The sequence below is a fragment of the Magallana gigas genome, chromosome 5 (assembly GCF_963853765.1).
Source record: "Magallana gigas chromosome 5, xbMagGiga1.1, whole genome shotgun sequence".
In the NCBI taxonomy this organism is placed as follows: Eukaryota; Metazoa; Mollusca; class Bivalvia; order Ostreida; family Ostreidae; genus Magallana; species Magallana gigas.
The window spans coordinates 40,551,398-40,566,117 of record NC_088857.1 but is presented as its reverse complement, the minus strand read 5'-3'; the positions used below and the strand labels follow the sequence as shown (position 1 = coordinate 40,566,117).

General features: G+C 32.1%; 1 protein-coding gene across 1 annotated transcript; it reads left to right on the top strand.

The window, feature by feature from the left end:
• Nucleotides 1–1,074: 1,074 nt before the first annotated feature.
• LOC105322215 (protein lifeguard 3) lies at nucleotides 1,075–12,262 on the top strand. The gene is made up of 12 exons (XM_011420795.4): nucleotides 1,075–1,204; nucleotides 3,153–3,207; nucleotides 3,765–3,938; nucleotides 4,034–4,131; nucleotides 5,554–5,618; nucleotides 5,919–5,975; nucleotides 6,090–6,180; nucleotides 6,277–6,314; nucleotides 6,714–6,801; nucleotides 7,091–7,195; nucleotides 7,449–7,496; nucleotides 10,376–12,262. The coding sequence occupies exons 2-12, from the start codon at nucleotides 3,162–3,164 to the stop codon at nucleotides 10,520–10,522; spliced, it is 957 nt and encodes a 318-aa protein (XP_011419097.2). The 5' UTR covers nucleotides 1,075–1,204; nucleotides 3,153–3,161; the 3' UTR covers nucleotides 10,523–12,262.
• The last annotated feature ends 2,458 nt before the right edge of the window (nucleotides 12,263–14,720 follow it).

Here is a 14,720-nt window from a genome sequence, read left to right as displayed (position 1 = left end):
CCAGGGTAACTTTATAACCTCACCGCTTCTGTTTCGATCTTCCCACTTGGAGTTTCAACTGCAAACTGTCGACTATCAGCTAAGCAGCGCCTTATATACTAATACGCACCCGCACTACCCTCGGGAGCTATCATTATACATAACGATAAAGTCCGGTTTACGTAATAGCTTGATACATTCCGAACCCGACTCTTCCGAGCCCGACCTTTAATTGTCACAAAGGTATGGATTAACTGATATGTAGACTTGTAACTAGCCCAGAGCAGCTAATTTAAGGCCATGGCAGTCTAGTATTTGTCTATAGACGACAAACAATTTGATTAACCGAATATGTATAGAATTCATCGCTATTTTGTATGTAAACATGTACATTCAATGCTGTAAAATGTTCAGTCAGTATAATTAAGTGTACAATAGTAAGAAGAAACCCGAGTAAAGGCTTGAAAATGAAATGAATATTATGCATTTTTATGAGAAGAAAACCAATATGGCAATTTATTTTTTCCAAAGTTCAAGTACAAAAGAATGACAGCAAAGGTTTCGTAAGAACGCATTCTATGTAACTATGATATCACAATTATGTAAGGAGAACTTACGTAGGTAGAAATTCCGGTTTATATATAAAAATGACTGTACTATATAAGGATGAGTGTGCTCTTTAAGTTAATCGATGAAGATGAAATAAACTGCTAAAAGGTACTGAGTATTTGCATTTGTGTTTCTATTTGTATATAAAAAATTATCAAACGACGAAGTACATGTTAACACAACTAAACTAATGTCACATCTTTGTTTGAGATTTTTTATTTTCTTTCAAAGAAAGCATGATGTTGTTTTACGAAGATTTGTGGGTTTTAGTTGTAGACAGCATGCTTTCAAATTTTAATATTCTCCGTGCATTAGAAATAAAAGTAAATAAAAAAAGTCACAGGAGCGCCTATGGAAAAAAAATGAGTAAAATTATTTTAAATATTTTAACAAAAATGACCATGTTCCTTTTATCATAATTAGAAAATTGCTAGTTAGTTTATTCTCAATTATGAGATATTTAATAAGTTTAATTTGATCGGGATCGGAATCGCGAATAAATAATTTATGACGTCACTCACATCTTGCTTGGGAAACCCCAAAGGAGGCGAAATAGGAAGATAGAGTTCCTTGTTGTTTAGTTCAAGTATCTTAAAATCGGAAACAGTACATAAGCGTGAGTATAGATTTGTTTACTGCATACTTTCGCACTTTTAATTTGTGGTGACATTAATATATGCAGTGGTGAAGACCAAAGATTTCTCGCCGAGTAGGAAGTTGACTGACACTGTAACAGCGTTGACCTGTCTCTGAACCTTGGCCTCCCTATTAGAATTTACGTAGATTCTTATATTTAATAATTATATTAATCTTACAAGATTAGATAATATGTTAAATGTTATTTTACAATTCTCGAAAATTCGAAAAAAATTATTACAGTATGTCAGCTGTATAAAAACACCTAATCTAGATTTAAAAAGGTGATATCACTTTTCCCTTGTCTGTTTGTATATATTACACTCTTTTCTTTATTATTTTTTGTTATTGTTCCTGTTTTGAATTTCTTCGATACGATAGTTACTGTACATCTTTGATGTCAGTATCTCATGATCTGTTATAAAATTGCATTGCGCAATACATACATAAAACACACAGTCACACATTCATATATATACAGTACTGATCAGACCAAACCTAACAGAAAGTAAACCCCAACTAAAACCTGTGTTTACTAGAGTGGACCCAGAGTAAACCCAAAGTAAATCCAGACTGGACCCAGAGAGTAAACCACCCTGATCAGATGTATACCCCTGAAAGCAGAGGCTACATGTGTATTTGAAATATATGATTGGCTGGAATTACAGGCAGTTAGATGATAAGATAAAAGACAAGTCTGCTTCTGTGTGTACAATTTACCCCAAAACCAAATCCTGAGTAAACCCAAAGTAAACCAAAATTAATATCTTGATTACAATGGATATATTTCAATTTAATGTGTAAGTCCCAGTCATTATTTTTTTATTATTTTACCCTTGATATTTCAAATAATCGGATATCTCGAAGTTTTTAAACAGTCCCATCTAGTTCGAGATAAGGAAGTATGCCTTCATATATCAAGTGAAGTTGTACCCAAAATGACTCGTACCCAAACAGACTCTTAATTAAATGGTCTTGTGGAATCTAAAACTCTGTAGTCCACTCGAATCCAAACATTTGATTATGACTTCACAAGTCGAATTGTACCCAGTATTATAATCCAGCTAGTAGTAGAAATGTCTATTTGTTTTACAAAACATTCATGCAAGTCAATGAGAAGATGTGGTTGAAATTTTCAAGGAAATCTGAAACAGTTTTTATGTAGTGCAAAAATAATTACAAGGGACTCCTGTCTATCTCATCATTAGCATTAAATTTCCACTTATTCATGCATTTCCAAAAACTCGATATAAACAAATATTTTGATTTGACATATTTCTCTTTGTGATGTAATCATATGGGCAGCAGGAAAGGTAAAAAAGACTTAGATTTAAAACAAAAAACTAATTTTTAAAAGCATACTGAAATACGCAACAGACCAATAGCTATAAACAAATTCAACAGACTCATTTGCAGAATCAACAGATTTCAATGGAAAACAAATGATCACCGATGCAAAGCCAACAGTAATTCACTAAATTGACGCAACCCAAAGTTACAGTTCTTATTCATATCCAATGTTCAGATATTAAAAAAAATACTGTACTATGTTTAGGGTGATACCCTAGATCTTCATCACAAAAATCTTTGATATAGCAGGTTTGACAAGGAGCTTATTCCACTAATGCTATTTCTTTAGTGTATTAATTAAAAGGTAACTTTTTGATATTTCTAAGAGGTACCAATAATTTAAAATGCCCCCCCCCCCCAACAAAAAAAATGATATGTTGTCACAATCAATGCAAACAGTGATTTTAACTTTCCAGATATACAAAACTAGGAGTGATTGGATAACCCAAAATGACTGTACATCAACAATATATGTGCTTATTTCATATAGGAAATACATTATACTTGGTGAACACTTAAAAGTTTTGTGGAGTGTATATTATTCAAACACCAAGTTAACTTGTTTTCTTTCTTGACAGGTTTGAATTATGTCGGCTCCAGCAATGCCTCCACCTTCCTACAATCAGGCTGCAGGTAATAATCAATAAACTAGATTATTTTGAATGTAAGAAAAAGTTATATTTTGAAAAGACATTTGAAACAGATGACACTTTTGGATAATTCATTTAAATTAGATTGAGGTGGCATAAAAAAATTACCTTTGTAATATTAAACTGAACATTAACTCGTGTATTACTTTAATTATACTTTGTCCTGAGAGTCTTCTGCATCACTTTTATGCATTGTACAAAAGATAATATATACATATATACTGAAAATCAGGTTAAATCTTCAGAAGCAGGGTTGGCAAAAAAGTGGAGAAAACTCGTATTTCCCAGCTGGATGGTCGGATATACTGGTATTTCCTGGGAAATACTGGGAAATAAAGTTTAGCTGCATACTCTATACTTTTAATCATATCTTTTGGAATGTAGAAAGTAATAAGTTTTGTCATGAAAAGTGATTTTTTTATTTTTTTCATACACACAGAGCTAGTATGTCTGTTATGATTCATTTACTGCAGTAACCTTTTAATCGCAAAAGAACAAAACAGAAGTTTCTTTCCAACACTTACAAAAATTATCTTTCAGGCTACCCACCAGATGACTCAAAAAATCAGGGTGGATATCCACCACAAGCGGGATATCCACCACAGGCGGGATATCCACCACAGGCAGGATATCCACCACAGGCAGGATATCCACCCCAAACAGGTGGCTACCCTCCTCAATATGGAGCAGGGTATAATCAGCCAACTAATTATGGTATGTTTGAATTTTCTCTTTGTCAAGCACAATATCTCCATTTAACATTTGAGTTTGTCGTTTAATGAACAGAAGTTGATAATTTCTGATTTTAGGCTATGGAAGTCCTGAACCAGAATCTCATGACCCCGAGCCAACATTTGTTGGGGGGAGCTTCAGTGATAAAGCAGTAAGACGTGGCTTCATCAGAAAGGTAAAAGGGGTTTAAGGTGGCTCTATACACCCTCAGTTTATTCCAATTTTCAATAGAAGACCACAAAACATATACTTATCAAATTTTAAAATGATGATAGGGATACTATAGGTATTTTTAAAGAATTTTTTAATGTTTTTTCGTGTTTTTGTAAAATAATTTTTTTTAAAAGTTAACTATGAACAAATTGAGAGAAATTTTTTTGTCATATGATAGATATTTCCTTCAGACACCTAAAAAAAAATAACACTTCTTAACATTCAAAAATGTTATTATTGCAATTTTTTCAGTATTTTCTCAAAACATAATTTTTCATATTTTCTTATCTGTTCACAAATTATCCCAAAAAGCTGCTTGATGTTATAAGAAAATGTATCTTAATAAATGTGACATAAAAAATTGAATGAAAATCATTGCAAATAAACACAAAAAATATTTTGAATTTTATTTGGTATGAAAGTTCCTCAGGTAAGAGTTATCGTTCCTAATTCTCAAGGCCCAAACACCTTGGGGACTGTTCATTTCTGAGTTGAAGAAAATTTCCTAAATATCATGTAGGGATTATAACTACATACATATTTCATTATAGGCCTATATAAGTGAATATATTTTCTTTAATGCAAAACTAAGTCAAATAAATAAAGAGGGAAATTAACTAATAGGATTTATGTAACACAACCTAAGAGAAATTCAAAGCCACCCTTCCATCCCATTAAGGTGGTAAGGAACATCTGTCGATATTAATGTGGATTTAACTATATTATAATTGAAATACTTTCACCGGTTACGAATTTTCTCTCACAGTATTCAACCAAAAAATACGTTTTAGAAAATTTTGGAAAGTTAAAAAAAATTTTCGTCCTCGTTGGGATACGAACTCATGATCTACAGGTTCGTAGGTAATCCACTAAACCACTGCGCTACGCCGTAATATGTTGATGGTGGGAAAGAAACTATTTATAAAATTATTCTTGATTTTATTGTTTATTTCGATAAATAATACGACACAACGTGAATGTGTCACATACCACATTACTTGTAAGTAATGAATTTTCCAATTATGAAATTCAATTCTATTCATTTACAAGTTTTTCAAAAGAGTGGTCCCCACACAATTCGCCTCAGTTTAAATCAGCCAGTACCGGAATTGCATGCTTCCATATTTACTTTTTTGCGTACTGCCTCATCAAAAAGTGGTGTATAGAGCCACCTTAAAAGATTTTGACACACAAGTTAATGGTTCTCTAAAACTTCAGGTCTGTGGTCCATCTATTGATTGTGTGTTCAACTGCAACTCTACATCGACATGAGTACTATATAGTAATTCAGCTTACCAAAAATGAAATTTATTTCTGAGTTTATATTTCTATAAAGAGAAAGATTTGTGATTTGCATATTACATTGTATATCTTTTTTCCCTAGGTGTACCTGGTACTGATGGTACAGTTGTTGGTGACTTTTGGATTTGCTTTCATGTTTTCCTATGTGTAAGTAAAACATTATCAGTATAAGTATGAGATAGACCAAATGTTTGAATTATTTCATGGGATGAGTACTAATATATAGAAGTTCAATGTACTCACAAAAAACTATCGGTATTGAGTCCTATGCATAAGTTTGGACCAACAAAACTGTTCATTCTATGATTATTCTAAATTTCATACTTTGGATAGACTAATAATTACGACTTGCACTGTTCTCAGGAAATGAGCTAAACTGGATTTGGACATTCATATAATCTATAAGATGATAAAGAATGCTCATATTTTGACTGGTTTTTCTTTCAGGAAACCTCTTAAAGAATGGATGCAGACTACTGGAGCTTGGTTCTACTACTTGGGATAGTAAGTCTGTCTTTAATACTTTGTTGTTATACCATCTAGGATTTTACAAGTCAAAGTTTAGAGTATTAGTAAAATAAAGGAATAAAGAAATGAACATCTTGTTTGTTTTTACAGTGGGATTTTCCTTGTTACATACTTTGTCCTGGTCTGTGTTCCCTCTGTCAGACGGAAAACCCCAGGAAACTTCATATGCCTGGGAATCTTTGTAAGTTCTTAGAGCAAGCTTCATCCTCTATCATTATTGCTAAAGAAAAGGTTACAACAAATTTCTATTTTTAACATGACATGGTATATTTTTCAGACTATTGCGTTGTCTTGGATGGTTGGAACAATCAGTAGGCAAGTTGTCTTTTAAGAATTCACCCAATGTAGATTAAAGATATTTAATGTTGTTAATTTCCTCTTCATACATACATGTACATGTATTTCATTTGCATAGATGTATTTCTTTCTCAGACATTAGATTTAAGATGCAAACATACAAATAGTCAATGTTTTATTTTTTGAAATATTACATGAAAGGTAACACAACTTGTCTTATCTCATAGTGTCTAATGTGTTTGGGGCATATTTTTAATATTTTACATAATGGTGTAAATTTGGTGTTAAATTCATTGAATACTTGGCACTTAAGAAAACAATGAATTTCTTTACTAATTTACTTGCATATGCAGTAGGAATGGGATATCAGTTGCTTGTGTGATTTTGTAGTAACTTTAAATGGATTCTTTTGAGCAGCTTCTACTCCACCAACTCTGTCCTTGTGGCAGCAGGAATCACCGCGGCGGTGTGTCTGTCCATCTCCTTGTTCGCCATCCAGACAAAGGTAGTGTTCTATGTTTTACTGGTAAAATATTAATTTCAAATTTTTAATATTTGATTTGAATGATTGAACTGTTGTGAGTACAGAAAAGCTTGGTTACCAGGTGAGCTATGCAGCTTCTGCACCATCTTTTTGAAAACATCACAAATATTACTCTATAATTTACACTGCTGAACTAAAAAAATGATAGATGTTTTTCAAGCAATGATAATTATGGTACATGCAAATTCTATGTAGTATTTAGTGACTGTTTTATAGATCAGAATACATTTCTCTGTGTCCTCTGTTGTAGATTGACTTCACCATGTGCTCCGGCCTCCTGTTCGCCCTGGTGATGGTACTTTTCTTTTTCGGCTGGTCTGTCATGATTGTCTACTTCACCGTTGGATACAGCTATGTAAGTCAATTATTCTTCATCTTTTCTAATACATCTACTGATTGAGTTACATATATGTGAACTCACAACTTCATATACATGTAAACTGGCATATACCGGTAAGCTACTAGTTATGCTCTGAAATTTGCACCAGCATTAATTATTGAAATAATTTTATAATTGAATGGAGCATTGATATTGGAAACAGTTATACATGTGAAAGTATAGATTAGCTATAAGGGCCACTGACGCTCTATGTTGGTATTTTTTTCAGATCCTCGACTGTGTCTGGGGAGGACTCGCTGCCCTGGTCTTCTCACTGGTAAGTTTGTGGTCCGATCCAGAAATTACATACTAACTATATATATTATAGTCTTATCACTGATAAGTCTGTGATCTGCTAGTTCTAAACATAACACAGCTATTGGTGTAATGCATGTTTCTAACATCGGAAAGTTTTTAGGTGATCTCATTTTTACATATATTTTGACAGTAAATGATTAGAATATAGCAGGAATCTTCATTAATCAACCCAAAATGTTAAATATGGCTTTGTGGTACTAGGACTAAGTATCATTGATGATGCATTCATTGGTGATTAAAAAATTGATTTGAACTGAAAGTAGAAATACCAGGTATCTACTTTAATATATATTATTACATATAATATGAACATGTATTGTATTTATATGCATGCATTTTGTTTTACTTTTCTATGTTCTACCCATAATTATCAGAGGCATTTAAAATGAGTTCAGACAGGATTGTTTGGGAATTGTAAATACCGTAATGTGATCTGATGACTGGGTTCCTTGTGTCTTTGTATTGTTCTAGCTTCTAGTGTTTGACACCCAGATGATTGTGGGTAATAAGAAGCACAAGCTGAGTCCGGAGGAGTACATTTACGGAGCTGTTCAGCTCTACCTCGATGTGGTCAACCTCTTTCTCATTGTTCTCTCCATTTTTGGGAAGAAGAACTAGGTTATTTATTTAGATTTGTGCTCACTTCCTAGATCACTCTTAATATTCAAGGCTGATGGAAAATGTTTCTTCTCTAAATATGTAGGTGTCAAACATTCATGAAGAGTGTTCTTCATTTCATTTGTATACTGTTGAATCTGAAATTAGAAAACTGAAAGCACAATTACCGGTAACCATGTTTAAACCCTATTTTTGAAGTTAAACAACATTTTGGATTGAAAAATCCTACTTTTTAACAATACATAAGAATTGGAATAATCTTCAACAACGTAAAGATTCATCCCCTCCTGATGATGGTTAATTAATTTGTTTGAAGGAAAAACAGTCCATAAAATGGGACAGAAGAACTATGCATGTACCGGTAGCATTATGCACCAAAATGAACGCATATGATTATCAATAATAAACAGAATAAAATCTAAAAAACTGATATAAATTGTAATGATGAAGAAGTAATTTGTACAATTATATTGTATTCATAAAGATTTCACATATCAAAAGCTAAAAACAATGTACACTGTACCATAGCATGTATGAATACAAGTACATTGTATGTATTGATTACCGGTACACCTGTCCACAAATTCCAAAGTTTAGTGTTACCTCCTTCAGAGAGATAATCATTTTATATGTACAGATAAAGAAAAAATTTTGATATGTATTTTTTCTAATTTAAAACAAATAATGGATTAAAATTTGCCGCATCAGTGTATACACGACAGGATCTGATTGCACACAAAATGGTTTATGGAGAAGAAGCAAAAAACCAGTTGAGGCCTTGAGTTCACATTGATGTTGTAGTTTGTTTGGTTTCAGATACTTGAACGATTTTTTGTACATTATCTTTGATATGACTTTTCATGTACTTCTTCAGCTGTTTCATCTTCTGTTTTTGTTTCTGTGGATAATTTTTTAAAAATTTTCTTTTTGATGGTTTTCCACCAAAAAATCTTTTAATTTGCTCCATACAAATGTTTTTTCATTGTTGTTCAACCAATAGAACACTTAATAATGACTGTGTAGATCTATTGTACATGAACTATATTCGATAAAAGCCATACCAAACAGAGTGCATGGAATTCAGTCATAAAGTTTTCAACAAGTTGTATGGACAGACATCAACAACTCTTTTTGGCCTGTCTCTAAGTTTTTTCTTTGATTCTTAAGAAGGAAAACGTCCAGTAATTGGTATTGTTCTTTGAATATTTTGTGGCTGTTGGAGCTTCGTACAGAACATTTCATTACTGTCGTTTTAAATGACATTCCTGAAAGAAATAACATACATAGAAGTCAGAGTTTTAAAGAAATCAAGTTCTGGGACATTATACTTATACATGACAACATGTACTCATCTAAGAACTGATAATTTATTTCAGCATTTTAACGAAAAACAAAAAGGGTACTTGCTATTCTGTTTGTTTAAGCTTTGATGTCTTCATTTATTTTCTTATCTTACTTTGAGGAATCGGCATTTCTTTAAAACAGGATTTGAGAGATAAATCATATTCCTAAAATCTGTTGATTTGTCATCATGATAGCATTACCAAGTACTTTGTCTTCTCTATAGAGTTATAGAAGTAGAGGAATATAATGGTACATGTAGTAATTTATGACACGTAATATTGTAGACTTATCAAACCTTTGTTTGCATACTTTACTCTCAATCACTTCTGTTTAAATCTGTGTATTGAGTATTTGTAAAGTTCAGCTTCCTTTCAGGCTTTGCTGTATACAAAGCTTTTTATCAAAATTAATTGATTATGAAAGATTATTTCATGATAAATTGCGAGATATGCATTTACTGTAATCTTAAAGAGACTGCATGTCCATGTTAAACTAGACCTTAAAATTGTTTTCAATATCAGTTGCACATAGGGTGTCAGAGCCAAACAATATTTTTGTTTGGGCATGGTCATGATTTGAGATCAAAATTTTCAAATTTAATTTTGCAATTTTGAATATCTTAAAAGCTTTAACTTAAAGTATTTCTAATGCTTGACAAGAACCTGTATATCATCAGAGGTCTTGTTATAAGAGAGATGCAACCCTAAGATACTTTGTTTTGTATCAATAAACAAGGCTTAAAATTCTTTTTTAAAAAGGAACTGAATATGTAATTCAAAAACATTTATATTGCTGATATCAATGCATTTGTAGTACGGTATTTTATGGAATGGAAATTTTGTTGCTGTTGTTAATATTTTTATCATTTATTTGTAGTTCCTCATCTATGACACACAGATGGTTGTTGGGGGTAAGAAGCATGAATTGGACCCAGAGGAGTACATTTACGGTGCCCTCCAGATCTACATTGACATCGTCTATCTTTTCCTTATCATTCTTTCCATTTTTGGAAAGAGCAACTAGACAATACTTGAATAGTGATTCCAAGGATTGAACAAATCGGTAGCTTAAAATTTTGAAACCACCCTATCTCATAACTTAATAGACACAATTTTTTAAAAGATGTAAATAGATTAATATATTTTAGATGTAAATACAAATGGATATGGTATTCATAATTTCTTTGGATTCTCAGTTTTGAAAACTAAATTTGAAATACCTGGTAAGTTAAAATTGTTTGGCAAAAAGGCTTTGATGTATAAATGAAAATAAAAAGGTAGTTTTTCTTTTGGCATTTCCACAATTTGAATCACTGGTATAGTAAAGAAAAAAATATTACCTGTAAGAAGAATGGTTTTTTTTTTCAGATCCTTATGGGTCAGTTGTATTGTACAAAGTATGTTGCTTAATGTTATCATGTTTACTCGGCATTACCTGTATTAAAGCACGTACTACTGGAAATACAAAGAGGTCCAGATTTTATGTTTTGCATCAGTGTATGTTACATTTAGGCCACAGCTAGCTCTACTTAAATAATTCTGCTTTATTTCATTTCACCGTAACACTTCCTATTACTTGATTAAAATGGCAAATGTACATGTCGATAAGCTGCCTTTTAGTACAAGATTGACATCATTAATGTTTGTAGCTATCAGTCTGAAGATGCATGTATTCTTTCCACTTAGTATTTTATAGTAATGTTACATTTGTTGTATTGTTTTCTGTTGTAAAAACATGTTGGACAATCTGTGTTAAAAGCCTATTTTTTGTGGGTTGTTAGAGAATGTTAATCATTATCTTTATCCTTTTATATTAAAATGCTCATAAATCATTAAATATTGTATTAGATATATTCTCATTTTGAAAAAAATGTTTATAAGGGAATAAAATCCTATCATAGGCCTGAATTTCTAATGAAATTTTATTTGAAAACTGACAGACTTTGGGATACGCATTTGGTGTTCTTAATTTTGATTTTAAAATCGTTCACTTTCCTTTTTGGAAGAAGGCACATAAAGGTTTTACAACCTATGTGGAACGTAAAATGATTAAATTTTTGTATATTCTTTTATTAAGATGAAAATATGTTGATGCAGAAGTAATCTGCTTTGAACAAATGTTATTAGCTGTTGGAGTCAATTTGGTTACAGTTCAGGCGAAGAAAGGGGTTGTTGAGCCTTAAAACTGTGTGTCTGCTTATCTGTATTGGGACCCAATACACTATTAACTCACTGTCATTTCTTCAACACTCTATGTTTACAATTTTGTGTGTGATTTGTGGGTAAATTTGTATTTATAGAAGCAGATATTTGTTTTATTTTGTTTTCAATCATTGTCCTTTGCCATGCACATGTTTTTCCTCCAAGTTTATTCTTATCATGACGCTATTAATATCTCTTATATTGTTCTTGTCATAAATCTGGGATAATGTTAATTAGCATTTCCTTGAAGAGACTATAACCAAATTATAATTTTCCCATAAGATCAGGTAATATTTTCCCAATTTTTTAACTGATAGTGTCAAAAACGCTTTTTGAAAATTAAAATCTGACCATTTTCGAAATGTTTATTTTGTGCCATTATTTGTCCTAAAATGATAGATATCATTTAAGTGTTGATTTTTAAAGTTCTATGTCATTGAAAATTCTCAGTTAGATCCTTCATAGCCTCTGTTAAATACAGTGTATAATGCAGTTACGTTATAACAATTTTTATGTACATTTGTAGTTGTTTTATGTAATAAATCATTGTTTTCAAAAAATTTTATTGAACAGTAATTGTGTTATTCTAATTTAAGAAAAGGGGACTTATATTAACCAATAAATATCTTGTAAAAAATAGGGTATCCTATGTTGATACAAAGCTACAGCATACTGGTAAATGTAGAAGATTCAACCTTTTCTAAAAAAATGGTTTTAGTTTTAAGAGTAGACAACAAATAATCTACTCACTCTAGCTGCAATAATGTACATGAAGCTCTCTCTGATTGTTTATATCTGATGATATTTTAAGGGAGAGGGCTAACTAATGGCAGCTCAATTTACAATGACCTTTGATATATTTTTTTCAAATCTTTAAATCTTCAATTTTAGTCTACATCTGCGCAGTTCTTTAATTGATCAACCATGGAATTGTTCTGTATATACTTGTGTGGTTGCAAGTTGCATACAAAACAACACATAAAACCTCTTGTTATTGCTTTTTTTTCATCCTGGACAACAGTTTTGGTCATGCAGCGTTTGGTATAAATAAGTCAGTACAAGAAATGTTTACATTTTGGTAGGAGTCGCATTTAAACACGTAAAAAAGCAGTCCTCTTTGATTCAATTTACATGTTCTGACCTGTTTGACTGGTTGATGCAGGGAGAACAGGATCCCCACGCACCAACTTACTACAAGTGCTTATAATTTTTAGCTCACCGAGGTGAAGTCGGGGAGAGCTTATATTATACCCCTGGCGTCGGTGTCTGCATCCCGACCTGGTTAAAGTTTTTGTTGCAGGTCCTGTATCTAAGTTATTACTTGTCCTATCTTCACCAAACTTGCATTGATGATGCATCTGGACCTACTTATGAACTTGAAAGACTTGGATGCTGAATCTGGGCCGTGAATTTCAGATGCTGGAGGATTTAGGTTTTTGGAACAGGTTAAAGTTTTTGGTGCAGGTGCCCTTTGATAGCAGTGTCTAAGCTACTACTATTCCTAACTTCAAACTTGCATGCATGGTGCATCTTATGATACTGATGCACAAGACAGGCTTGAATGCTGAATCTGCATGAGCCATAGGTTTCGGATGCTGGAGGAGGATAAGGTTTTTAAAGCTGGTTAAAGTTTTTGGAGCAGGTGCCCTCTGATGATTATATCTTAGTTATTTTCTGGTATTAACTTTACCAAACTTGCATGGATGGTGCATCTTATATTTCTGATGCACCAGTCAGGCATGAATGCTGAATCTGAACCATAGGTTTCGGATGCTGGATGAAATTTAGTTTTTTGGAACAGGTCACATGTTTAATAGATAATGGTACTACATGTATTTCAAACTTGCATAGTTGATTTAACTATAATATAAATGAATCACAGAGGTAGCTTCAGATGCAGAGCCTGATCTGCATTATCAAGGATGTTAAAAAATATATCTTAGTTATTACTGGTCCTAATTTCACCAAACTTGCATGGATGCTGCTGCATCTTATGTTACTGATGCACCTGACAGGCTTAAATGCTGAATCTGAGCCAAAGGTTTTGGATGCTGGATGAGGTTTAATTATTTTGGAACAGGTCACATGTTTTATTGATAATAGTACTATTTCAAACTTGCATACTTGATTAAACTATATACAAGAGAATCATAGAGGTAGCTTTAGATGCAGAGTCTGATCTCAATTATCAAGGATGCTAAAAAAATCTCCTACCTCACTCAAACCTGCTTGATATATGTGTTTGTTGTTAAATGATATAACATGATTCCTATCATATAGTATTGTATGATATGATACACTAGTCTTTTACATGATAGAATATTATATCATGTATTGTAAAAAGTTCAATGATACTATATGCTATTGTGTCAATTTTTGGTACATGATAATATGATATATCGTGATATTGGTATGTATAGTATTGTATATTGTAATACAATATTATATGATATGATAATGTATTATAATATATTTATACAATATTTTATCATATGATACAATATTATATAATATAGTGTATAATTTGATCACATGATATTGTTTCATATGATAAGGCAATATAAAATATTGTATCATATAATAAAATATTGTATAAATATATGATATTGTTATATTCAGTAGTATATTCTCACTATATAACTCTATATAGACAAATAGTCAATAACTGTAATATTAGCTCGTCCGAAAAATATTGACCGGCTAGGAATAATATCTAGAGAACATTCCCTCTATTTCAAATAATCGCCTCTGATTTGTTGATTGTAAACGATGACGTAAATAACTCTTCGCGACTCCAAAACAAGGTGACGTCATAATAGACAGTCAGTCAAGGCAAGTAAACAACAGACGCGCAATGCGACGGTTTGCTATGATAATGGATATAAGGATTTGCGAATTACTGTGAAGTAAAATCAGGTAGAACATCTGTATTTTAATTCTTACGGTCGGCAGAATATCACCGGTGACCGTTTGATGCTGAGGATATTTTGGAAATGAACTTTGCACAAAATTGAATTCGT